Raw genomic sequence first — 27,222 nt, forward strand, 5'->3', positions numbered from 1 at the left:
TTAATGTATCATACAGCGAGGTCTAATATATCGTGTAAAATCCAGTGTCTTCATTGGTGAGGTGTAAACCAGTTTTTTTTACAGCACTGTAATCACAAGCCAATTCATTTGAGGGAGAAGATTTGACATTAATAATCAAAAATAGCCCTTCAAATTTACCATGGTTCCTTGTTATTTTTATATTAAATTATTATATATTTTTTAAATACAATTTTAAATATATATATGTATATATATATATATAATTATTATATATATATATATATATATATATATATATATATATATATATATATATATATATATATATATATATATAATAATAAATCAAATACATTTTATTAAATAAAATGTTCCATTAATAAACTATTAACTTCAAGCTTCACTCTTAACCAAAATTATACATGCACATCAAAACATTATGATACCATTATTTAGATCTAAATGAAAGTTTGTGTTTCTTGATATTTTACTGTCACAAAATGACTGACCAGTTGCAATGTATAAAGACATACGCTTGTAGGTAAATACATGTGTGAAAAATTGAATAAATTACAAATGTTACAGGCCTTACAAAATTGGTCAATGTCCACATCACTTCAAACAGGATGAAATGAAGACAAAAAATGGTAAAATTCGAAAACCTGAAAGGCAATGACAATAGAGTAACAAAACTGCTCTTTGGTTTTAAACAAACAACACACACACACACACACACACACACACACACACACACAAACAAAGTATGTTACGCATGGCAAAATCTTGCATATCCTGCACAGAGCATCTATCACACAGCCTGACACATGCTCACTTTATATAATGGTGTTTCTCTTCAGTTCAGCAGTCAAACAAAACATTACAAAAGTGACAAATGACATCTATATCATCTGCACCAAAAAAAAAAAAAAAAAAACACCTAGCCATGCATAGACAGCAAATGAACATGACTGTAAGAGAAAATTGAACATGTATGAAATAGCATTTTTTGGGGGACCTCCAGAATAAAATGGCCATATTTAACATGATGAACACTGAAAATAATTGCATATCCGATTATTGCATAGAGAAGCCAGATGAAGATGCATCCTAAATTTAATAAACTAAACCTTTGTGCACTTGTTTATTCTGTTGCACAATGCAGTGTTTTTACATATAGATTGAAAAATCACTGTAATATACATTTGGTTGGAAATATAGATCTATAATCATGGCATTGGCTGTACTGCTAAACCACGCTTAGAAAAATAACACTGTATGAAATATGAATTATGAAAGATCCCTTCGCTTTTCTTTCTGCCCATGATGACAAGAAAAAAAAGAAAAAAAAAAAGATAAGCAAAGACTTAAAAGTATATTTTATTTACATATATTTATATTTATTTTTCACACCCCTATGTATTTTAGCTTTAGTTTATTTAGGTTATATATCAAAAGGTGAATGCATGAATAAATAAATGGAATTGTGGAGTAATTTTTTGTTCAACCTAAAGATGACGTTTGACACATGAGCAGAACATAATCTGATGTTTTAAACAAAGAACAAGAAACCTGAAAATGAGCACAGATAGAGAAACACACTGACCACAGCTCGAATAAATATATTTTTTTCACTGGCACTCATCAAGATCCATTAATAATCTATATCAGAATGAAACATCATGAGACCACAGGACACATGTACCAAAGCATATTTTCATTGTGTATTCATGGAAGCCCCAAACTGCCTGGAGACAAAAATGTTTCATTTTCAATGGCTGAAGTATTATCATTTAAATATATGATATATTACAGCAGTAATGTTTTTCCATATTCTCGCAATGCAGTACGTCTTCAAGTTGCAAAAAAAAGTTTGACAAGTTTTCCTCTCAGATTCCCAGTCATCAGTTCAGAAGTTCTTAAGTTGAATATTTACTTTTAGTCATTTTCATTTTTTTAGTAAATATATTGCCACATTCATATATCATGCATTTTACTGCATTGCTATTGCACAGGTCCGGATTATTCAGGAGGACAGGAAAGGAAGAGACGAAAAAAGGAATAAATACCTCTGCTGGGGACTCGAGTGAGAGCGCTGCAGGGAGAGGAAGGTGGGCACGGTGGGACGTGGGGAGGGGCGTGGAGGCGGATGGATTCGCATCTCTTTACTTCATACTGTGAACATCCTCGCTGCGTATGATCTTGTAAATGATCCAGTAGAAAATGTTAAAAATGAGGAAGACCAGCGGAAAGGCCACGCGCGACACCGTGTCGATCCGTTTTGCGCGGCTGATGAAGAGCTTGCGCATTTCCTCCACGCTCTTCTCAGGGGGGTTGGCGGAGGTGGGCGCGTTGTTGTTGTTGCCCTTGATGGCCATGCCATCTTTGGCCTGGAGGCACGCCGGACCCATGCCATAGGCGGCGAAGCTGAATCGGCCGTCTCCCGTCTCGTCCTCCTGTCAATCGGTCAAGAAACCCATTACTCACACACTCCACCTTAAACAATGCACTGTTATTAAAGCAACTTAAAATATCAGTTTCAAATCATTAAAAATCATTCTGATGATACACTGATGTTTTAATAAGGCTTCTTTCCCACGATTTCCCCCCAAAAAGTTAATAAAGTAAAAGCTGTGGACAGGCAAAAGTCAGGAGATGGATACAAAAAATAAATAAATCAAAGGCTTTATCAATGCCTAGAAGCTCAGTGAAGTCTGTTATTGAGAAGTGGAAGGTATTTGGTAAAACACAGACCCTCCCTGGATCAGGATGTTACTCCAAACTGGATGAAAGAACCAGTTAGAAACTGGTCCGAGAGGCAACCAAGAGGCCTACAGCAACTCTGAAGCTGCTGCAGGAATTTATGACAAAGAGTGGTCATTGTGTGCATGTGACAACAATATCAAAAGTTCTCCTCAAATGTGGCTTGTGTGGGAGGGTCACAACAAAGCTTCCAATACTCAAAAAAAGACAAAACCAAAATTGAGATATTTGGCCTCAACACCAAACAATAGGTCTGGCGGATATCCAATCCAGCAAACAGCATTCCTCTGTAGTTGTCAGTTGCTTTGGATATCCAATCCAGCAAAGCGCTATATAAATAAAGGCACTTCCTCTGACTTAGATAGGCACCAAACAATAGGTCTGGCGGATATCCAATCCAGCAAACAGCATTCCTCTGTTAAAGCATGGAGGTGCTGATATTCTGTTATGGGGTGTTTCTCTGCAGCAGGGGCTAGAGAACTTGTCAGGATAGAAGGAGAAATGGCTCTAAATTTCAGTGTGCCCCTCGAGTCAAACGATCTCGTGTACGGGCTACAGTGTCAAAGCCTGTTCAGACCTCTAGCTCCAACACACTTGGCTGGAAGTTTCTCGTTGAGTCTGAAGACCTTGATAACTGTAGCTCAGGTGTGTTTAATTGGAGTTGGCGCTGAACTCTGCAGGACAGTGGCCCTCCAGTAAAAGGTCTGGACACCCCTGCTATGAATCATCGTTTCAGGCCAACTGTCATACATGGGTTCATTAGTTACACTTGACAAAAACAGCCGCATATTGTGAACCGTGACGGAAGTGTATTGTTTATAGCTAGAGTTTTTTTTAGAGTTTTAAGCTTTAAAGTTTTAAACACTTATCACCTTTCACTTTTTTTTATATGGGTTACTATCATTTTGTGTGGTCTTTGAGACAACTTTTGGGTTACCTTCCTTGGATTTTTCTAAAAAATAAAATAAAACAAATAAATCTTATGTTCATCTGAAGAAAGAAACTTGTATATATCTGGGATGGCATGAGGGTGAGAGAATTTTTTATTTTGGGGAGGACTACCCTTTAAAATCCTCCAGTCTTGTTGGATGGATTACGTGTTTTTATGGGTGTTAACTATTGCCATATGCGAGCTAGACGGCACAGGGTGTAGTCAGAGGTCACAATATCTCACACAAGTTAATGGACTGACCTTGCCCTCCTCCCCACCTTCACACGCTCTTATTTGAGATTCAGCAGATGGACTCGATCGTACACGTTAATGAAAACAGAACCAAAATAACCACCCCGGTTAATTACATTTCAGTGCGGCTAGATATTTCTCCATGATTGTGCCTGTTTAAACACAAAATGCGGATGCGAAATAGGATCATTATGTTCCTAATGCATGTTTCCAATTTGCAGGTGCAAATCTAGCGCGGGGAACTATCCCATTCGCTTTTACTGAAAGATCAGCCATTTTCTATGCAGGACTCCATTTTTAGACACTTTGTCCTCCTTCTGTCCTTGTCTTTCAGCCATCCCATTTATAACTGTTAATGTGTGTCGGGGTAAATGGAAGATCACACGAGGATGTGTGTGTGTGTGTGTGTGTGTGAGGGGTGATGTTATTCCACTGCCCCTTTGTTTTTGTATACGACGCTATCTTTGATGCCGGGGTGCTACAACCTTTTCTTGTCCTTCAGTTGCACTGGCTCACCATTTGTAAGTATTACGGATGCTCGGCTTTATTTCTGCTGCCATGTGATTAATGTGGTGGCTCCGAGACGTGACGTGGAGCTGTAAAGAGGAGCCGGGCTGCAGCACCGCTGTGTCCTGCGTCACTTTCCCTCCCGGCCCGGCCCCTGCCAGATTCATTACCCTCCCTTCCTAATTAAAAATCCGCCATTACTGCATTAGGCGTGCCAGCCGTGTTCCCAGTCCGACTGTTAGAGGGGAGGGAAAAAACAATAAGCAGAACGCTCACCCGCATCCTCGAGGTTTACAGCGGAGTGCAATATTATGGCCGTGCATCAGAATGCAGCTCACAGCAGCGTTTGCAAATCAGGGGTGTGGCCTCCACCGTTATATACAGGACCTCTCGGCTCCTTCATCAATCAAAGCCCGTAGATGTGACTGATGTCTTTTATTGGGATGTTGTGATAAACGTTAGAAAGCGAAATAGCTGTAAGGTAGCAGCCTCAAGCCTTTATCGTATATATTCAAAATATTTCGCATCAGATGTACGGGACAGTGATGATTTTATATAAAACATATATTAAAGTATATTAAAGTATTAAAGTGAAAGTCACCTCTTCCGTACATGTTGAGACCAGGATTATGTACTACATTTATCTGTGTAGGACATTACAATGCATTGCATTTACATATGTCTGTTGTTTTAGCACCTATGGGTGAGTTGGAATGAATATTTTATGAGCTACGTGTGAAACCGATTCAGGCATTATGCTGATGTGCCCAATGGTTATGAGTCTTAAATTAATATATGTTTACAAAAAATGTGATTTTTCTCCAATAAACATCTGTGCCCTCATAAATGCTGGGAATTTAAATGAGAAGCCGACAAATAGCATTTGCTCGATGTATATCATGCAAGCATATTATGCCTTTCAGGTTTCTTTAATGCACAGAATTATTTTCAGCCCTGTTTCGAAACAGTCACTGACATCAGCTGTATCAGGTCCAACCATATCTAAAACTCTCTATTCCTGTCACCCTGTGCAGTGACCTCCGGAGTATAATGAGAACTGCTGGCTCCAGAGCAACATTTCAGGCAAAGCATTGATTCTAAATATGCTTGCTAAATGAACACTTCCCTTTTGCGTTAATAGTGCTACATATTTAGCCTTGTGCATTTTCTTATAACAAAGAATTTGCAAAAAAAAGGGAAGGAAGGAAGAAAAATGCAAATGCTTGCCTCGCAATAGAGGTCACTACAGGAATGTGTCCTAAAATCCAAAATCAATGGGTTTTTGGTTAAATGAAATAAGGTCTGTGGTTAACACAAGCTCAAGATATTTCATGTTTTATTCTACTACATAAAATTTATCAATAATATTCCATAAAATTTTTTGCGTTTTTACATGTCTTGAATAAGGTGGTTGTCAACGATTGGCTTAATGGGACTGTAGAGGTTGTCAGGCACTTTAAACAACATTACGCTGAACAGGTAAACTCATATACACATTAGTCTTTACAGCCTTATTAATAATCACAGTCTTGCAAAATAGTCTAGCTCAAACTTTCAAATTTGTAGATTATAAATAAAGACAGAAAGAGTTAAAGGAGTCATCGGATGTCCTTTTTCCACAAGCTGATATGATTCTCTAGGATCTTAATGAAAAGTCTGTAACATAGTTTGGTTAAAATTTCTCAATGGTAGTGTAAAAAACACCTTTTTTACCCTGTCAAAAACAGCTTTTTTCAGAACAAGCCGTTTTGTAGCATTTTACTTTAAATGTTAATGAGATCTGCTGACCACGCCCCTCTCTTCCGAGCTGCTCTCTGAGGGACTGTTTACTTTAGCCACATTCCTTGTGAAACTTGCTAATTAGCGCATTATTAGGAAAGGCGATTTGCAAAGGTTCATTAAAAAACCTTATACTCACTACTTCTGTTGGTGGATCACTGGATCACAAATGATTCGTGCGAACATAGACACATTTATGTAGATCGGGGGCGCATTCCCTTCAGAAACAAACGTAATTCACTGCGTCTTCAGCGGCTCAGATGTCGGGAGTAAATGACGACTGCTGCGTTCATTATTACATCCAACAACAAAACACCTAAATTGCTTAGGATTCATTCTTGTCTACATCGTCTTCTAAATAATGCCGCGAGTGGGGCTTGAGGAAGTGACGTCGGTTGCGTCTGCACAGAAACAGAAATACTGCTAAATAATAATAACACGACTAAACGAGACGAAAAAACGTTATAACATTTTGTTTCGTCTCGTTTTCGTCAACAAAAATGAAGAGACATTTTAGCATAGTTTTTTTTTTTTGTAAACCACATTTAGTCTCGTTTTTATTCGTCAACAATATTGCATTATACATTTAATTATAGTCATCTGCACATGACCAGCATTTACGTTGCGTCTCGTCTCGTTTTTGTCACATGATAAAGGTTCGTTGACGACGATATTTAGTCAATTTTCATTGACGAAAGCAACACTACAGGCATCTTAGATCGGTGTGATTTGAGAAAGGGGTAAAGATTTTAGTAGATTAAAAAAAAAAAAAAACACTGCGTGGATTTTTATCATTATACGGTGGTTGTGTACACACTGCCAACACACATTTCAGTTCAAACAACTTGTAAAAGTGCATGTAGCATCCGATGACCCCTTTAAGGAAATCTTAGTAATGGTGACGTTAAAGCCAAGTGATCATGGTGTAGTTTGTTTATAGCCTAACTTTAGGTTTTAACTTCTGCCGATTGTATTAAGGCTTGAAAACTCAAAAGTTGTGTTATGTTGTGAAGATTATCTTATTATGAACAAAACTTAAAAGAATCCTGAATTTTATGTTGGTCACAGAGCTTATTTTAAGCAATAACCCAAAAGCCAATGCAAAAATTATATTATGTGTTTTTTTGTTTTTTCTCGAGGGAACGTTAATGCTAATTTCCAGGTTGTTCTAAATGGTTGCCAAGGTGTTGCTATGTAGTTGCTCTGAATGGTTTTTAACTTGTTGCTATAGGGTTTTCAGGCTATTCTGGGTGGTTGCTTATTGACAAGCCAAAATAGTTCGTCCAAAAGTGCTATTTTTGTCTCTATAAATGATTCAGGTCTCTCCTTTAATGCAACTATGGGATTTTTTTTTTCAACCCATTTTAGAAAAGTAATCCTCTCCTGAACATGATTTGAGATGTCATCCATGTCTGCAGCACAAGCAGCGCAGGACATGCTACATGCTGAATTTTAATACTGTTGGAAGTTTGCTAGGCCAAGCATCAGTATAAATATAAATAAACATTAAATACTGATTAATTCTATTTTGTATTGTACTTGTAGGCTGTAGAGAGACAAAAGCACAGCTATACTGTTTATACTGTTTTTAGCAAACAGTGCTGGGTAGTGACTGATGTTATTTGGATTATATAATCAGATTAAAGAATTTAGAACTTGTAATTAGGTTATGTTACATTTTAAATGCTTGTAATCAGATTACAGTTATGGATAACATAATTAAAAATAATTCACAAAATGGCAGTAAATCATTCATAATTAATTGATTCTCCCTAATTCTTATTTTTTCTCTTTTAAATGTTTCTTTCTGTAAAAATTCTACTGCGTCACATCATTTCTTTCTATAAAAATTCTACTGTGTGTCACATCATTTAGCTTTCAATATTCACAATATAGAAAGGCCATGTAATTATAATAAAAATGAATTAGCGATCCACACTTCTGAATTCTGAAAGTACCTCTCAGTCATTTATAACATGCATGAGACAAATAATAATGCAAGTTAATAGACACTACTAAACTGATGTTGGTTAATGGTAACACTGACACGGAGATAAACAAATAAAATATTTCAAATGTAAAAATTACATTTAGTGTATTAATTTTAATTTTGCATTTTAATTAATTAATTGGCTTATCATCAAATCATAAAACCCCTGCAGTTCTTTCATTTACCCGAGTCTGGGAAACCCTTGAGTAATGCAATGTCAAAAGCAGCCTACAAAAGTAATCTATAAGTAGTCAGAAAACATTACCTAAAATTAGTAATCTTAGATTATATGTGACCATGGACCACAAAACCAGTCATAAGGGTCAGTTTTTCTAAATTAAGATTCATACATCATCTGATAGCTTAATAAATAAGCTTTCCATTGATGTATGGTTTGCTATTTGACCGAGATACAACTATTTGAAAATCTGGAATCTGAGGGTGCAAAAAAAAATCGAAATATTGAGAAAATTGCCTTTAAAGTTGTCCAAATGATTTCTTACCAATGCATTTTACTAATCAAAAATGGATATTATTCAAAAATACCTGACATTTGAATGATTTGACTGAACAATAGGAATCAAGAATTCCAGAGAGTGGCGTAATAAGCAACAACAAAAGACTGCAGTACTTTGCAGCACACTACAGTCCAGTGCCAAGTCCACTCAACACCTCTGGCTCTGTTAAACACTCCAGCACACTGAGCTGCAATATAATTCAGGCTGCACCAAACCGAATACAACAAGACAATTCAGCCTCGCTCTGCACCTTTACCAGCCCAACTCAGGACGGCAAGCCAGAGGAGTGCGGCAGTGGTTTACTTATCTGCTCATGCTTATTTGCATAGACAATCTTCCCTCATATGAACAGCAGCTGCAGCGTTCAGAGTTCCCTATGAGCGATCCACCCTGCATCACAATCAGCCCTAACGAGGCGATTACTCTCCATCAATAGGCTACTTGCTAATATGCTCATGTCATTGTTAGGCAAAGCAAAGACATCTGCAGTCCAGAGGTCACACTGCTTCACCCAGTTATTAACACAGCTCTGCCAACCCATGCATTCTGGCACAGGGGCATTCTGGTAGTCTACTCTATTAAACCTGCATGCTGTAACAAAAAACTGGACTGGTTCCAGCGAATAATCTAACTATTAGTCAAACGCTATAAAAGAACATTTCATTGAAGAATGAGAGCTAAATTACAGTCTATTTATGCAAATGAACTTGTTCTTGAGTAATACATTTTTAAGATTAAACACTGGGAATTGGGCTTGCATTTTCGTTTGAACTCTAAAGGCGCTGCATGCAATAATGATAAATTATATTTACATTTTTATTTTAGTTTTGGCTTTGTTCATTGACTGGTGCATTTTGCACAAAAAACTGGAACATTGGTTCATTAGTAATTTACATTAGTAAACAGTTAGTACATTAGTAATTAGTACTAGTAATTATTAGTTAGTACATTAGTAATTAATACTAAACACATTAGTAATTTGTAGTAGCATACTAACATACTACTCCTGTTTATTTCATATTTTTATGTGCTTCTATGCTATTCAGAATTCAGCTAATTATTCTTGATCTAACATCCTTCACTCCGATTGGTTGAAATAATTCATAGGTAAAACCTGATTAGCTGACTTCTGGGAGCAAGAGCACCCATGTTTTTTTTTTTCAATCACACTAAGGCTGCATACAAATATACATATATACATACTACTCTACTACATAGTAGGCAAAAAAGTAATAATTTGTGCAATTTGTTTGTTCGGTTTAATAGTGTAATTATTTTTTCTTTTGTATTTATATAGATTTATATTTCTTACACTGCTGTAACATAGACATTTCCCCATTGTGGGATGAATGAAGGTTTAATCTAATCTAATCTAATCTAATCTAATCTAATCTAATCTAATCTAATCTAATCTAATCTAAACAGTGTCCATCCACTTTTTTTTAGTGGCTTTGATTTCAGAAATATCTTTCACATCATTTTTTTTACATAAGGATTTCAAAAAGTTTTAAGCCATGAACCAAAAAACTTACTAGGTGAATCACAACATTTGATTTGAAGGAAAACTACATTTGAAAATCAGACAAAAAGACTTTGAGGGAAAGAACTACAATCCCATGAAGCATTGCGAATAATCAAGTTAAAAACAATGGATGAATATATTTTATTATTATTATTATTTTAAGATGTTGGTTATGTATAAAGAAACAAATTTTGCATTTATTGCAAAATATGTTTTTTTTTTTTTTTTTTTTTTTGCTATTCTGGAGGAGATTTCTTTGTTGAATCATGGATAAGGGTTTTTTTTTTCACTAGAAATTCCACGGTCAAACGTAATTATTTAAAGTTGAAAAAAGGCAGGCTGATGGCTTCAACAAAAGCATCGATTAAGAATCTCGTAGCTCACAGTAGGTCTGTCTTTAATGGTTAGTAAGTTATCGTTAAAATCAATTCCCCTATAGTTAAAACGAATGGGATTTTTACTTCCGGAATCCAACTATGGACTCTATGGACACATTACTATCCCATGGGGCCACAGGAGAGGATTTGTGAAGGGCAACCAAATGCAGTACATCCAGATTTCATTCATACTATATAGAACATACTTTTTAATGATTGCGAATTACATACTTACTCAACAGAAGTACCTAGTCAGAGTATGCAATTTTGGAAGCAGCCTAAGAGTTTGAGGCACTCAGTAGAAAGATAGCTAATGTAAGCTTAGCAAAAAGCTAATAAATATTAAGGTATTTTCAAGTCAAGCTTCCTGTGGGGTCAGTCCCTTCACTGCTGAGCACACATCTCTGCTTTGTCCAGCAGGGGGAATCCTCTTTCTACACCCGACGCCAGCTGCCTTTCAGAGGCACATGCAGGAGGAGGAGGAGGAGGAGGAGGTCGATAAGCTCCTGTGGTGATGCCGGGGAGTTGTTTTATTGTGTAGTGCAGGGAGGTGACAGCTCCGGGCTGCAGTGCAGAGAGCAGGCACTGACTGATAGCCCCAGTGAAGCAGAATGAAGGGCTGAACCCCAGCCGTGGATCACTGTGGCCAGGGAATTTCATTAACCAGTTGGTGATAATGATAATGCAGCAAACCTACTGCTGAGCTGCGCCTCCTGAAATAGAAACACTACAAATACACACTAATATATAAGCATGCAGCCATGGTCATGTGAGCTTTGTGAGAGCTGAGAGCGTTCCCTTTAGCGACTATCCAAAGCCATGACGTCAAACACAAAAAGGAGAATTATTGTTTTGAGAACAAAAACAATGACAGACAAAACATATATTATAACAATGAAATATTTGCAATATACTCTGCCATTGAAAAGTTTGGGGTCAGTCTTTTTTTTTTTTTTGAAAGAAATTAATGGTTCTAATCAGCAAGGATGCATTAAATGAATCAAAAAAATCACAGTAAAGACTTAACCCGTTACAAAAAGACAGCTATTTGGTGTAGTTATCTATCAGCAGTGGCTATCTGCACCATGCTAACCTTCCAAACACTAGCTGCTTGGGTTGCGCATCTATTGGATGGAAAACTGTGGCATTTATACCGAACAGCTGGATTTGCAGTTTGCACCATTTGCCCTTGGCGTCTGAATGGTGGAAGACCTGCTATCAGCAAGGGCTGTGTAGACTGTCTCCGTGGATTTACCTGTACGGGGCTAAAAGAACCAGAGACTAATCTCACTGCACCTATTACAAGCAGCCCAGAGGCAAACTGAGGATTACAACGGTGAGATTCAGGATTTATTCTGAGCTTTCTCAGCCACTTGAAAGATTTCACCATGCCAACTCACATTACTCTATGAATGGAAGGAGCATTAATGTTTCAACTTCAACTCGCATTATGTTGGTTTCAGTCTTAGCATGCTGAAGTCAGGAGAGAACATCTAAACCGCAACTCCAAATATGATGACTCCATAATGGAAGACCTCTTTATTAAAATATAATGGCAATACACTAGAATTTAAAAGTTTAGGGTCATATTTTAGTTAAGATTATATTTTAAATAAATTAATACAAGGATGCTTAAACTGATCAAAAGTGACAGTAAATACATTTATAATGCTACAAAAAAATTATATTTCAAATAAATGCTGTTCTTTTTTAACTTTATTTATTATTTATCAAAGAATCCTGAATAAAGTATCATGGTTTCCAAAAAAAAAAAAAAAAAAAAAAAATACAGCATTAACAATAAGAAGAAATGTTTCTTGAGCAGCAAATCAGCATATTAGAATGATTTCTGAAGGATCATGTGACACTGAAGACTGGAGTAATGATGCTAAAAATTCAGCATTTTCATATATATATATATATATATAAAACCACTATGTGAAAAATATTAATCTTGAATTAAACATAATAAAGACAACATGTATTTAAATACATTAAATAGTGGCATATATTATTATTTTATTAAGGCAATTAAAAACAAAATATTTAACTATTATATTTATTTTCAGCAATATTTATCAATTCTGTTAAATGTGTTAAACATAATTAATTTATATGTTAGCAATAAAATAAAAAATAAAAAATATCTCAAATGTTCTGCAGACCCCTAAGCATCCCTTCTTAAGGACACTAGTTTGACTAGTATACTAGTGTTTTTATTTTCATCAGCAATAATGCACAAGTTTGAAAGCCCTGTGTGTGACACCATGCCATTTTTGTCAGACTCTGCTCTTCGATGCCCTGATGAAATTTTTACTATATTCTGTACCTCCGAATGCAACCATGAGAACACTGAAGGTTTGAAACCCCAACACAGTGAATATTCATCACAGTGCAATATTAGCTCTGCAGGGTGTATAGATGAAGTGTGTTTGGACTGTAGGGCTCACCTTAAGATGCCTTCTCCTCCTCTGGAAGCGCAGTAGCTCCTTGTGTTGGCGTGCAATGAAGTTGACTGCCGCATACTCCAGCAGAGCAGAGAAGACAAAGAGAAGGCACACTGCCATCCAAATGTCAATGGCTTTCACATACGAGACCTGCAGCGAGACGAAAGCAACAGGACTGGCAATAAGCAACGAAGAACAACTCTGAGTCACCGCCTGGCTGAAAGTTCACTCACTGAGTCACTCGCTTAGCTCAAGTGCTCAAAACTTTCCAGCTGAGAAAGTCGTAAGTTATGCCCACTATAGGGAAGAATACCTTTAATCTGAAATCCAGAGAGCTAAAGGACTGTTCTGTTCAGTATGAGATTGAGGATCAAAGTGTTGATGAATAAAATAAGTCAATTTTAAAAATTTAGGCTAAGCAGCATAGCAGCCGAGTCTTTATGCACATTTGTGTAATCAGCGTCAGAAAGTGTGCTCAAGGAGACGCAGCGAGAGCTGCTTCTTTGGCCTGGAAAAGAGCTCGGCTACCGGCCCGACAGCTTGGCTGAGACTCACTTTATTTGACAAGCCAGTGACCAAAGTGGTTGTGGAGTTTAGGTGGCATTACAGAGCGCACGGTTCACAAAGCATTGTTGGAATGATGGGAGCGTGCTGGGCTGAGACAGCACTGATGAAATACTCCACTCTGATCTTCACCGCTAATCTCAGATGCTCTTAATGAAACATTTCTTTGTTAATTGAAACTTTTATAATTATTTGCATCAATAACACTTACTATCAAAACCTTATAGTCTTTTGAGCCTTAGCCAAATGACAAAACTGTATAGATAGATGTAGCTGGATATAGTGGAGGTACAGCAATCTGATGACATGGTTGAGTGATGACATTAAAAACATGCATGATCATTACTGCTGCATAGGGGTGGGCGATCTATTCAGAATATTATATCATGATCTTATTGTTAAGCTAACATAAAATCACAATCTGAATTGCAATCTTCCCAATTTTGTGATGTACTATTGAGACTATCCAGACTGGAACAAGCCAATGGATGTATCTGTTTGCACAATTTAAAACACAGTACTACATTAAACAATAAGTTGTCAAAATGGTAATTAAAACCTGAGTCACTGTATGAATTAAATATACACTGATTCTTACTGAAGCTACTAACATTATTCAGTCAAGAGCAGTAAGGGATTTTTTCATCTTTTGCAGTTTAATGTGCTTTTAAAATCAGTTAGTTACATGATTTGACTGATTTGGATGTTAAGTTTAAGTGTATTTAAGGTCACAAAGAGAGATTCGGAAATGATGGACACAATTTCTGTTCTGTTAAAAAGTAATGAATTGTCAACCGCCAGAATTACAAATGAAATAAGCTGTATATAAATAAATAAATGGCCAATAATAGCAGGTCATTGAAGAATCATCAACACAAACAGCTATCAATGCAAAGCATTAATGAATAATGAATCGTCTGTACAGCCACATGCTGGCCATCCCAATGCTGCAGGCTAAATAGGTATGAAAAGGACTTATTATTCTTCTTATTATGATTATTCTTTATGAATGGCCAGAATTTGGCACTGAACATCTTGTAATAAACATTATTTACAACCAATTCAATCCTACAGTTGGAACTTTGCAGTAGCCTTGTAAAAATATTACAAAATATGCGTTTATAAATTATAAAATGAACTTACACAAACGAGACACATATCATGGCTGTCTCTCAAAACCAAGTCCACCTAGATATCATATTTGGGCATCAAGGACATACTCCAGATGTCAGCGTGTCTAAGACTTTCTTACAGGGCTGTACAATGATTTTTCTGATAAAAATTGTGATTGTGATTTAAAATGCCATTTTAAAAAATCTAGGTTTTTCTGCGCTTGTTTTAAGCACTGCACAGTCTAGCCTATTATTATTAATAATAATAAGTAAAAAGTAAATAAAAGAATAATATTAAAATAATATTAAATTAAATATTTAAAAATTTCACTATATTATTATTATTATTTTAAACATTAACAAAACAAATAAACAAATTACTAAAAACAAATTACAATTGCAATTTCGCTGTAAAATAAATTGTAATATTTTACAATAAATTGAGTATTTAAGAAAAATGTAATAATAATAATAATAAGAAGAAAAATAATTCCAGTATATTGTTTTTTCGAACTTAAAACCATCTAACTTTTAGATGGAAAACCACATACAGTATCAACCAAAAACTCATTAGTTGACAATCTCTTCAAGTATGTGAAGATGGTTGTCACATGTTGTGTTCCCAAATGCATGTTTAAGTGACCCAAACAGAACAGATGCAGAGATGGAGTTTGTGTAGAGCAGCATTTACTGAAACACTAATAAAGTGCATACATTATTTACATTTAATCATTTAGCAGATGCTTTTATCTAAAGCGAATTTCACTAGCCTTTGCGATTTGATAATCGTCATGTTAAATTTAATTTCGATTAATGGCGCAGCCCTACTTTCTTTTCTAGCTCAGTGTGGGCAGATACAAAGATGCATGAGACACTGACATTATTTTCTAGCACATGTGTGACTGTTAACAAAGCTGCTGCCTATTTCAAGCATCTCAAGTCTTAAAACTATTTACAAGGTTCCAGCATGGTCAGAATTAATGTTTATGCCGACAGCAATTGAACCTAGTACAGCCCATTACATACTGCAGTGGTACATCAATAATATGCTGCTGAACAGAGTGAAGGTTATGCCATCAGGGATTTGTATTGTTGGGATGAGCATGATGGAGACCCTACTGACCTTAGGAAGAGAAGCTCTTGATCCTGAGCTCTGGGTGGTCATGGTCAGCACAGTAGTGATCCCCAAACCTACACGGGCAGGGGCAGCGTCCATGTTGATCCAGAAGGACACCCAAGACAAAATGACGATCAGGAGACTGGGAATGTACATCTGGATCAGATAATAGCCCATCTGTCTCTCCAGGTGGAAACGAGCTTCTATGCAGGTGAACTTCCCTGAAACACAAATAGTATGCGGTTTTCATCATCAACACATGTTTTATTTGATTCTCTAGTGCTTTGTCTTTGCAGGTAAGAGACATCATTTAAACAGGGCTGGGAAGCAAGGACTCGTTCTTATTAAAAAAAACGGTTCCAAAATACCAGAACCAAATGATGTTCGATTGCAATAACGGTTTACCAAACTAGAAAACCTATACTGAATCTATGAAGCAAATCAGAGCATGACCAGCACAGTCCAATTACAGAATGAATGACTCTTAAGAGCTGGTTCTGCAACAAGTGCAGTCTGATTTTTAGTGAATTAAATATATACAGTTTACAGACTTGGATCAGTGAATTTACTGACTATTTTTCCCATTTGATAACAAGCCGTTAAAGATATGTGTTATGTGTTTGTCAGTAGTACTTTGCAAAAATAAATGATGATTAGCAATTATGTCACCTCAATAAATAAATAAATGAAATAACTGCAAAATCTCTGCAAAAGTCATTAAAAGCCTATTTAAACATTTTGGAAGAATTGTTTAAAACTGATTTATTTTTAAAATTATCTAATCATTTGGCAAAAGAATTTCTTCCTTGAAAATACAAAAGAGGAACTATTAAGGATCAGGAACTGCTAACCAGGAACTGGGAATGTAAAAATAAATAAATATGTTATGACATTTTGCTTTGTTTAGTATTGCTTGTTTAAAATAAATAAATCTGCAAAAGTAAGAAAAAAGTCCATGTAAACACATTTTGGAAGAATTGTTAAAAATGTATTATTAAAATGATCTAATCATGCAGCAATAAATTTAAAGGGGTGCTATTATGCTTTTTCACTTTTTCATCTTTAGTTAGTCTGTAATGTTGCTATTTGAGCATAAAAAAGATCTGCAAAGTTACAAAGCTCAAAGTCTACTTCAAAAGGAGATACTTTATTTAACAGAAATCACTTTTCATAAACTAGAACGAAGGACTCGTTTGGACTACAATGCATATTTTCCAGGATTTGTGATATCACAAAGATCGACGAATGGGACGAGACCTGGTTGAGCTGCACTACAGTACGCAATGAGTGTTATCTCTATGTCGGAGACACGCTAGCTTTCCCAAGACAGACAAGCTTAGAGTGGTTACAATCATCCGGGTTTAAATCACGCTCAAATTGATTTGATTTTGACGCAATATTTACACTGAAGCTCACAGCAGGCGGCTATGGTAAGAGGCAGGACATTTCCTGACCAGGTGCCGAGTGCTGTCAATCATTCCACACACACTGGCGCAGCTAACCAATCACAACACAGACTGGTGCAGCTTACCAATCATAGCACATCCGTATTTCAGAAGGTGGGCCTTCATTTGATACAGGAATTATTCCAGCCGTTCATGCCAGACTGGGGAGAGAGGTGTTGTTATAATGTAAAATATGTGAAAAATTATTTGTTTTTTTGAACAACCTAGTATGAGAGCCTGTTCTAGTACACCCCCAAAACAAAATCAGAACCTTGTAAAAGAGCATAATAGGACCCCTTTAAAAACGCAAAATATGATTATAATTGCAATTCAGTGACAATTTATATATATATATATATATATAATTCATATATATATTATAAAAAAAAAAAAAGAGTAATTGTAATCATAAACCGGGAATCGTAAATAGAACCATAATTGTCAAATCTCATTCCTATATTTAAAGTAAAAAAAAAAAAAAAAAAAAAAAATGGATCCATTAAGGATCCAGAACTGCTATAAGAAACAGGAACTTGAACCAAAACTGTCAATTCTCCTTCCTAGTTTCAAAGGCTCGTGGCGCTTCCATGTTCCCACACTATAACTAGACAGCTGAGCTGAAAATGTCACGGTCAAGGTTCAGTTACCTTCTAGCCTTTACTCAGCTGAACTGGAATTGTCGAGTTTTCGCAGTTGTTATTGAGCTGATGCAGCATAAACCTCTAGATTATTCCCTTACCCTTGGGAATATTATGTATTGACTACATTGTTGCATTTATGAATATAGATAAAGACAAAGGAACATGCTAGTATAAAAAGCAGACAGAGGTATTGACTCAAACAGAAGCTCAAACACAGAGAGCAAACACTTTCTTTGGACTGCGATCTTTGTTGATTGTAAACAGCCAGGTGAAAAACAGGATAGATGCAACTGACCAGTGCTAAAATTAAAACCACATCTATTTCTCCCAAGGTGCTTGTAGGATGCAATCGGATGAGGAACACAAACCGAGAGGAGGCTGGACGGCAGAGCTTAGGTCTGGTCTGCAAATCAAAATAGATTGCTATTAACAAATCTGAGAAAAACAACACTATAATTTCCGGTTAATGCTTGACTGGGGAGCAGCAGAGTGCAAGTACTCGAGCACAGGGCCGACTGTCCAGTGCTTGCAACGGAACAACACAACTATACAGAGAGAGAGAGAGAGAGAGGGAGAGAGAGATAGTGAGGGATGACCAGAGCATCAGGGCATCTTCAAGATCTTCCATGGACTTTGATGCGCACAAACACCAAAGTGATAGGTGAAGTGCAACAAAGCAAACCAAAGAAATATGATCTGTTCCTGCATATGAGATGCACCTCAGACAGGAGTGAGAGAGAGAGAGAGAGAGAGAGAGAGAGAGAGATAATTGTGCAAATATTGATCCTTATTATGGTAATGAATTCTGACTGGTATTAGTTTGTTCTGGGTTACCTCATGGTCACATATGCAAATACAGACGAGAAAAGTAATATCTAGATGAATAATACTTGATACAAAATGGAAATGATGGGTCTGCATGAGCAGAAATGTGTGTAAACTTTTTGTAAATAAATGTTTTTTAAATGTAATTTTTTAACTTTTTTTTATTAGCAAGAGCCTATACAAGTAATTAACCTTTTGTAAATATCTTTTTAATTTTTAAACTTTAATTTTCCAGTAATATGTTACAAGAAGGCAGGGCCGGCCCGTCGCATAGGCAAAATATCAAATGCTAGGGGCGCCCAAATGAGGTTTTTTTTAATTAAGGGTGCACTATATATCAAAATATAATCAATATTGCATTATAGCTTAATGCCATAGTCATATTGTGAAGGTTGTGATTTAATATAAAAATAGCTATGTGGTGCAGTTTTCAGAGTGAAGCAGGTAATGTGTTCGAGTTCAGCCCATGACACGCAGCGCTTCACTCTGAAACTTTTATTTATTCACTGGGAAACCACCAAAATAAAAGCAGTTTAATATCTGAATTTGAGCAGAGACGCACAGATCGACCATCGACCATAAATTGTGTTAATAATAATAATAATATATTTTTGTTTTGTTTTATTTCAGAGTCTGTAAACCCAAAGAGGAGAAAATTAAGAGTTCAGATGCAAACGCCTCTAAGCGCCTTTTGAAATTTTCTTCTAAAATGTTTAAATTAAACTTAAGAGTGTGTAATAAACACAAAGCTCGACTAGTCATCACAAAACAAACAATTTCTAATCTTATTTCTTAACTGAGAATTTTTGTTTTCATTAAGTCTATTTTTTTGTTTGTTTAGATCAAAAATAGAATTTAAATTAACTGACTTAAACAAGATTTTATTTTATTTTTTATTTTATTTTTTGCCAGGTTTTCTAAAATAGTTTTCATAGACAGTTTAGGGCAAGTTATTTATTTTTCATTGGCTCAAGTTATAAAAATACAGATGTGAATCATTTCCATATTTTTTTTTTAATCGGATGAATGAAGACATTTTTACGGTGTATCTCAGGTTGTAGCAATGCCTGTAATTGCTTGTTATAGACAATGAAAATCATGTAATTGTCTTGTTCTCGAGAAAATTCTATTTAAAGCAAACATCTGAATTTAAATATTCAAATTAAGATTTAATTCTGCTTGTTTTTCGTGACTGAACATCAATGCTAGGAATATTTAAGATAGTACTCTATTTTATTTTCCATTATAAATACATCATATAATTGGAATGGTAAAATCTGAATCACCTTTTTACTAAATGAAACGTTAATTGCATAACATTTAATGTAATTTTAACATAATACAGTAACCTTTTAACCCTTACAAGTTCTCTTTGTTCTCAAGCCTGTTTATTATGATTTCAGATAAACAAAACAAAACAAAACAAAACAAAACAAAACAAAAAGCCTAATGTGAATGCAAAGGTAAAAAAAGTATGTCTAATAAAACTTTACTGAACACAAGAAAAACACACAAACTCTCACTATCCCAATGTTAATAATTCAAGAAAAAAGAGGAAATCTGCTCTGACTGTCCCTGCTGTTTTGGCTTGCTTCATTTTTTCGATCTGAACTAGTCTGGCCTTCAGCAATTTTCCAGTTTATCTGGAGTGTAACAAATCCTGATTGTCAACGCTGGCTGAACAGATGGTATTTAACCCAATCGAAAGTTCACAAAGACGATTCAAAGCAGAGCTCTGATCCACAACCTTTCATTGAACCCATTTTGGTACCAAGTGCTTCATAACAATAGATCCAACAACAGTGATTAGCATTTGTGTCCGGCCACATTTAGTGTCATGTCAGCACTGAACACACACTACAGCTTCACATGCAGATGAACCACACTCACCTGTGTTGTAGTGCTTGGTGCAGTAGCGCAGATCCTTCTCTTCCTTCAATATAAACTGAGGTAAAGTCAGTCCGTCTGCTACCTGCACGGCTCCCTTCTCGTCCCACTCGAATATAAGATCATTCATTGTGTAGCCAACTAGTGGAGGAACAATGAAACAATAGATGAGTGTTGTCCATGGCAGAAAACCAAGCTCAGTTTGTGCTAGCAGGTCTGAAAATGGTTTCGGCTCCTATTTTAGTGGATCCTCAAACTTTGAAAGAAATTATTTAAACATGCACAGAGCTGGGTAGATTACTTACAATTTGTAGTCCATTACTGATTACAAGATTACATGATGAAAACTGTTACATTAGTAACGTAATCTAAGTTACTCATTTTAGGTAATTCATTCTGACTACTTTTTCGATGACTTTTTATCAAACTTGTTTTAAACTTACCACTAAATGTACCATATTGATATAAAAAACAGAAAGATAAATAAATATATTCCACTTTTATATCAACATTATAAAATGCATTAAACATCTGTGAGTTGATAGTGAATAGTGAGTTGATAAAAAGCTAATCATTAATTAAATCATAAAAATGTGAAATAAAAATAATTTTAACACTCGAACACCAAAAATATAAATATATTTATTTGTTTACTTGCATGACTATTAACTGACACCAGAGAACTGTAAACATGTGCATGTGTTGTTAAACTATTGAAATACGAACTTCCTCACAGATATTTCAAGTAAATATTTTATTTTAAGGGGTTTGGCTGACAAAAAAGTTTTCCCTTAAATTCAGAAGCATGGTTTGCAAATTTATTTACATGACATTTGTGAATATAGTCTAAGCTAAATGGCATGACAGTAGGATTTTAAGAAAGGAGAAATTAGATGAGAAAAAATACAAATTTGGGAGAATCAAGAAATTATGAATAACTTACAGCCATTGTGTGAATCGTATATAATCAAGTAATCCTTAAAAAAGTAAATGTAATCTGATTATGAGTATTTTAAAATGTGATGTACTTTTTGGAATCTGATTACATAATCCAGATTGCATTTAATCAGTTACCACCCAGCACTGAACATACAATTCAGGAAAAATCAATATATATAACGGCAAAATGTGGAAATAAATCGCAGACCATAATCAAAGCTAGTGCGCTTGGCTGCTTGACATGCAGAAAATGTGTTTTAATGGGAGAGATTTGTTCAAATATTACATAACCCCCTCTGTCACCCACTCCCGAACTCTCTTCCCCTCAACAAAAAACCCTGCCACATCTGTCATTTTACTCATGGTACTCAAAAGGCTTCAATCAAAGTGTCCCCTGCAGAAACACGCTATAATCTGGCAAATCTGAGAATCAATAGTAAATAACAGAGAACTGTAAAGGCAGGAAGGGTCAGCGCTGGCTTGTGCTGGAAGCGTCTCTCTGCTGACTGCTGAATCTACTTGAAGGCGGCCTTAAATCACTACACTCTTCATCTGCCGGTGCCAGCCAGTACAACATTCATCTCTGCACCACTGAATAAATCCTCTCCATCTGGCTGAAAGGATCAGGGCATACTTACAGCTCTCCAGCTGCATTATACAGGTCTGCACATCCATTGGGAAATTCTTCAGGTCCATGGGGCAGGCCAGAACCAGTGTTATTCTGAGAAACACACATCAGCAACAAATTAGACAGCTCTTACTTTCTTCCTATTTCCTCATTGGTCAAAAGGTTCAGATTTAAAGGAACACTTATTTTCAGAATTTACATTCATAATTTGTATTAGTATTATTAATAATTTGTTTTAGTGATTTTAATACTTTACTCTTTCCAGAATTTACATTCATAATTTGTATTAGTATTATTAATAATTTGTTTTAGTGATTTTAATACTTTACTCTTTCTTCACCAGTTATAAAACAAAAATGTTTTATTCTAGCTTTATGCATTCTTTTTTTTTATCAACACTTGAAAGTGGGCGAGTTTCATAAAAAAACAACATTTTGTTCAAAAAGCTGAGAAAACCACTTTATTGTTCTGGATTAAATTCAGATTGATGATCAAAACATAGATGGAGCAGATCGTAAAAACGCACCCCACTACATAAGAAATCACTATTTTATTATTCTACTTTAAGACCTGATGATTGTATTATTTTACATATGCATCTGCTTACATGTGCAATCTCTTGTTTCTGCTTCTTCTTCTACGTGTTTTGATTCTGAGAGTCAATACTTGTTCCAAAAATGTGTAATAGCGCCTCCTACCATATAATAGTGAAAACACATGGAAATGGTGGGAAAGCGTTATCTATGGCAGGAAAGAGTTAATAATTCATTTAGAATTTTAGCAACATTTATATTTTTCAGTTTTTTGTTTTTTCATCTAATATTATAATACCCTGTCCTAACCAGGTGTGATGCGATAAGACTCCAGCAACAAGTAATTCATTTGTCTGCAACACGCTACAATATATCTACAATATCAATAAAAAAAAAAAATCACATCCATTTAGAAAGGTGTATGGCCAGGCTCTCTTTGCACTGCACTCACAACGAAATGGAGTGCATAATCTAATTCATAATTATCAAACCATTTTAAAATGATTAAAATACATACTGAGTGTCTGATACAATTTTTGTCTTGTCGGTTCACAACGAGATCACAGTTTTAATGTTTATGCTTCGTTTAATTTATTTTTAAGATCTGAAGTAAATTATCCATTGTTGCCTTCAGTAAGGCTACAAAGGTGACGCAAACTAACATTAAATAAGCACATAATCAGAACCTGAGATTATTATTTTCATAGTTTGTGTGGTGTTGTTCCAGCCACAACGTCACAGAAATACAAATAATTTCTAAAATAGAATTTGCTGTCGCTCATCTTATATTGCCTTCATGGCTGGTTAAGACAAAAAAAAAAAAAAAAAAAAAAATGTCATGTGCATCTGGTTTCAGTGTAATATTATTCAGATTTTATTAGATTTCAACTTTACTTACGCAAACATTTTTTTAATGGTTTTAGTTTTGATTAACAATATCAACACTGCACCTGTAATTACAATTCTGCCATTATTTGCTGGCTGCCATCAGTTGTTTTTCACTGATAATTTCCACCTCTGCTGCAGCTCTCAAATCAAATATGGCGCAAGCCGTTTTGGTTTTATGAGACACCTGGTTATGAGACACTGGAGAACCAATAATGTTTGATGTTATTGATGTCCAACCTGGAACATAGATGGCAAATATGATTTGAGAGCTGCGGCGGAGAGGATTATCAGTGAATAACTTAAACATCATTCTGTTCTTCACTTCAGACGTCTAAAAATATAGTGCTGAAGTTGTACAGACCATTTCTATGGTGCCTTTTGTCAGCTTGTGGTCACTATGAATTGTTATTATCATGCAAATAACAGCATACAGGACTGGATCAACATGAATATAAGCAAATAATGAGAGATGTGTCATTTTTGGGTGTCTATCTCTTTAAGAAATTCATCCAAACTGTATAAAGTCTCAAATGATCCTAAAGCTAGATAAAGAAACAGCCCTGTGCTGAGCTCTGTTTTTACTCAAGGCTGTAATCATGTCACTATCACAGGATAGTGGTTATTTACCTGAAATGTTCAATTTAACTGTGCACTGTGGCTGGTGCGATCTAGAGGGAGTTCACAGCTAAGACCAAACTGATCTGAAAGGTTCATTTGATAGTGTCAAGTTAAGAGATGAGGCTTCCCAATCCACACGGCTATTCAATACAAGCCCAGTCCTCTTTTATGCTACAATGATAAGACATAAAATTAATTGAGAAATTGGAAACATGGTTAGAAGGATACTCATACCCCCGGTTTCACAGACAAGGCTTAAGCCTAGTCCCAGACTAAAGTGTAAATCTAAGATGTTTTAACTGAAATAAACTTGCACCGATTGATCTTGAAATATATCAGTGCCTTTGTTTTGTCTCAAGATGCACACAAGTAATGGTTTTTTCTAAGGCATATTAATAAAAATTACTTAAATGTCCTAATTGAACTATGGCCTAATCCTGGCTTAGTCTGTGACTTATCCTGTCTGTGAAACCGGGCCATAATCTTTTTGCTTTAAGCCTTTTCATTTTTTTAATAATAAAAGAATTTTCAATTATACCACACAATTAAGCAAACATGCTGTGCAGTTTAAACTGTATGATTTCAACAAGATTCAGAACCGTTTAAAAGACTGGGGTCAGCAAGTAGTCTCGTGATCACAAAAGTATGCATTTATTTACTTAAAAATAGATAAAACAGTAATAATGTGAAATATTACTTCATTTTAAAATAACTGTTGTCTGTTTTGATATATTTAAAAATGTAATTTATTCCTGTGATCAAAGCTGTATTTTCAGCATCATTACTCCAGTCTTCAGTGTGACATGATTCTTCAGAAATCATTCTAATATGCTGATTTGATGCTCAAGAAACATTTCTGATTATTATCAATGTTAAAAACAGTCGTGCTGCCTAATATTTTTCTGGAAACGGTGATACTGTTTTTTTTTGTGTTTTTTTTTTTTTTAAGAGAAAGCATTTATTAGAAGATAAAATCTTTTGTAACATTAAAAAAATCTCTTTACTGTCACCTGTAGATTAATTAAATTAATTTATTAGATTAAATTAATGCATCCTTACTGAATAAAAGTAATAATTTATTTAATAAAATGAAGAAAATATAATGTAATGGACTTATATGATAGCACACACAACTTACACCATATAGTGTGACAACATGACCTGAGCCATGTTTTCAAAGGGCACAAAGAAATAAGTCCACCCTGAGAAAACAGACAGCAGTAAACACTGCTGTGACAACTAGCCCTGGTCTCCCTTACAAGTGTGCAAACACACCTTATAATGTATTACTGACAGAATTTGATTATATATTGCCCTCTCACCTTATACTGTACAAAACATTCCCGTTTTTGGAGATCCTCAAAAGCTTGTTGTCAGTAGTAACCTCGTGGAAATTGGCTCCCTTTTCATTGGCAAAGAACAGATCGGGTTTCCAAATGGAGTCCAACATGGAGGGATCAAGGTCAAGGGAGTCATCGGGATATTCGCTGTAGGCCAGCCGAGGGTCATTCCACTGCTGTCTCAGGAAAATGTTCACTCTGTAATCCTGTGGCACACAAAGACAGCCATGTCAACAGATCAGAGGTGAGGAAGCAAGCACATTTTACATTTATGCATTTAGCAGACGCTTTTATCCAAAGCGACTTACAGTGCATTCAGTCTATAATTTTTTTTTACCAGTATGTGTGTTCCCTGGGAATCGAACCCACAACCTTTTGCGCTGCTAACGCAATACTCTACCACTGAACCACAGGAACACAGCTTCAGGAACCTGTCAAGTTTCACAAGAACACGCTACCATGTCTAATATTAGTCCAGGTAAAGTTGGTGTCGCCTCAGTATATATTTTGCTTGAGATAATTGTTATCCATGCAGGCAGACAGGTGAGATGGCCAGTGTGTAAAAGCAGATATTGTAAAGCAGTGGGATTTCGCCACAACACACTGCCATAATTGTCAATTCTTCTCCAAAACAGGCATGCGGTCATATAATTTCAGGGAGACCATTAAACTGTCTGGGCACTAATGTACCTTGGGGTGACTTGGGGTGATCGGCTCGGCAGAAAATATAGTGGATGACCTTTGCAATGGCAATCAGCTTCAACATGCAAGGACATTTCAGGGCAATTATCCTAATGTAAGGTGACCCAATACTTTAGAAATATTTTGATGGAGGAGAATCATTTGTCTCCGGTTATTAGATTTGCCTCTCGGAGAACGCAGCCACCAGAGCACGGGAAAAGAACAAGTCCCATCGATTTTACTTTGTCAATATTTCTCCTTTATGATAAACAGCCCACGGACGCAAAATGAACCCTGCAAAAACAACAGAGCGATACATTGCGGCTTCATTACCGGTAGCATTATCTCAGGTGTTATGTAACAAATCGGTTCTCCTCAGCAAGCGCACATTACAAACATTTAACATCACAGAAATCATGCATATATATATATTTTGCTCGTCTACTGCAAATATCTGACATCCATTACTACAACCGAACAGGATGCCCACAGTTGAACGCTTTAAACATACAGCTAGTTTCCGACAGAATGATTCTGCAAACAAGCGAGGAGTGGGTGCACATTCATCAGTACGCACGCGGCTTTTTCTGATTTGATTTCTCTAGGCTAAGGAGAATGATTTATGGCAACAACCCACTCATAATGCGATTCAAGCCCAAGGCCAGATCCTATCCTGACGGTGACATATTAGAAAAAGTTTGCACGACTCCAGCATGCCCAACTCTGCTAACAAATGACGGACGTTGAAATTTACACGTTCGCTCTCTCATGATTCCTCAAGAAAATGAAAGAGCCGGTGAGCTAATTAAATAGCCACTCGCCTCTCCCGTGGGCCCCGTGCCTTACAAAAAAGGGTAAACAATTAGGACAGTGAAAGGCTGGGGGGAATGCCCGTCTCAGTAGTGACCAGAGTCGCTCAGATCATTACTGGATGAAACA

At 35.9% G+C, this 27,222-nt stretch overlaps 1 protein-coding gene across 2 annotated transcripts in view; it reads right to left on the minus strand.

The window, feature by feature from the left end:
• Positions 1–362: 362 nt before the first annotated feature.
• The window catches only part of LOC109093737 (glycine receptor subunit alphaZ1-like), a 52,481-nt gene continuing 25,621 nt past the window's right edge, over positions 363–27,222 (minus strand). For both annotated transcript variants that reach the window (XM_042770364.1, XM_042770365.1), the window contains 6 exons: positions 25,585–25,808; positions 22,234–22,316; positions 20,660–20,797; positions 15,865–16,079; positions 13,069–13,215; positions 363–2,435 (listed from right to left, as the gene is read on the minus strand). In XM_042770364.1, coding sequence (XP_042626298.1) covers positions 2,145–2,435; positions 13,069–13,215; positions 15,865–16,079; positions 20,660–20,797; positions 22,234–22,316; positions 25,585–25,808 — 1,098 coding nt within the window. In that variant the 3' untranslated portion in view covers positions 363–2,144. The remainder of the gene's footprint in view (positions 2,436–13,068; positions 13,216–15,864; positions 16,080–20,659; positions 20,798–22,233; positions 22,317–25,584; positions 25,809–27,222) is intronic.

The sequence above is a fragment of the Cyprinus carpio genome, chromosome A14 (assembly GCF_018340385.1).
Source record: "Cyprinus carpio isolate SPL01 chromosome A14, ASM1834038v1, whole genome shotgun sequence".
In the NCBI taxonomy this organism is placed as follows: domain Eukaryota; kingdom Metazoa; phylum Chordata; class Actinopteri; order Cypriniformes; family Cyprinidae; genus Cyprinus; species Cyprinus carpio.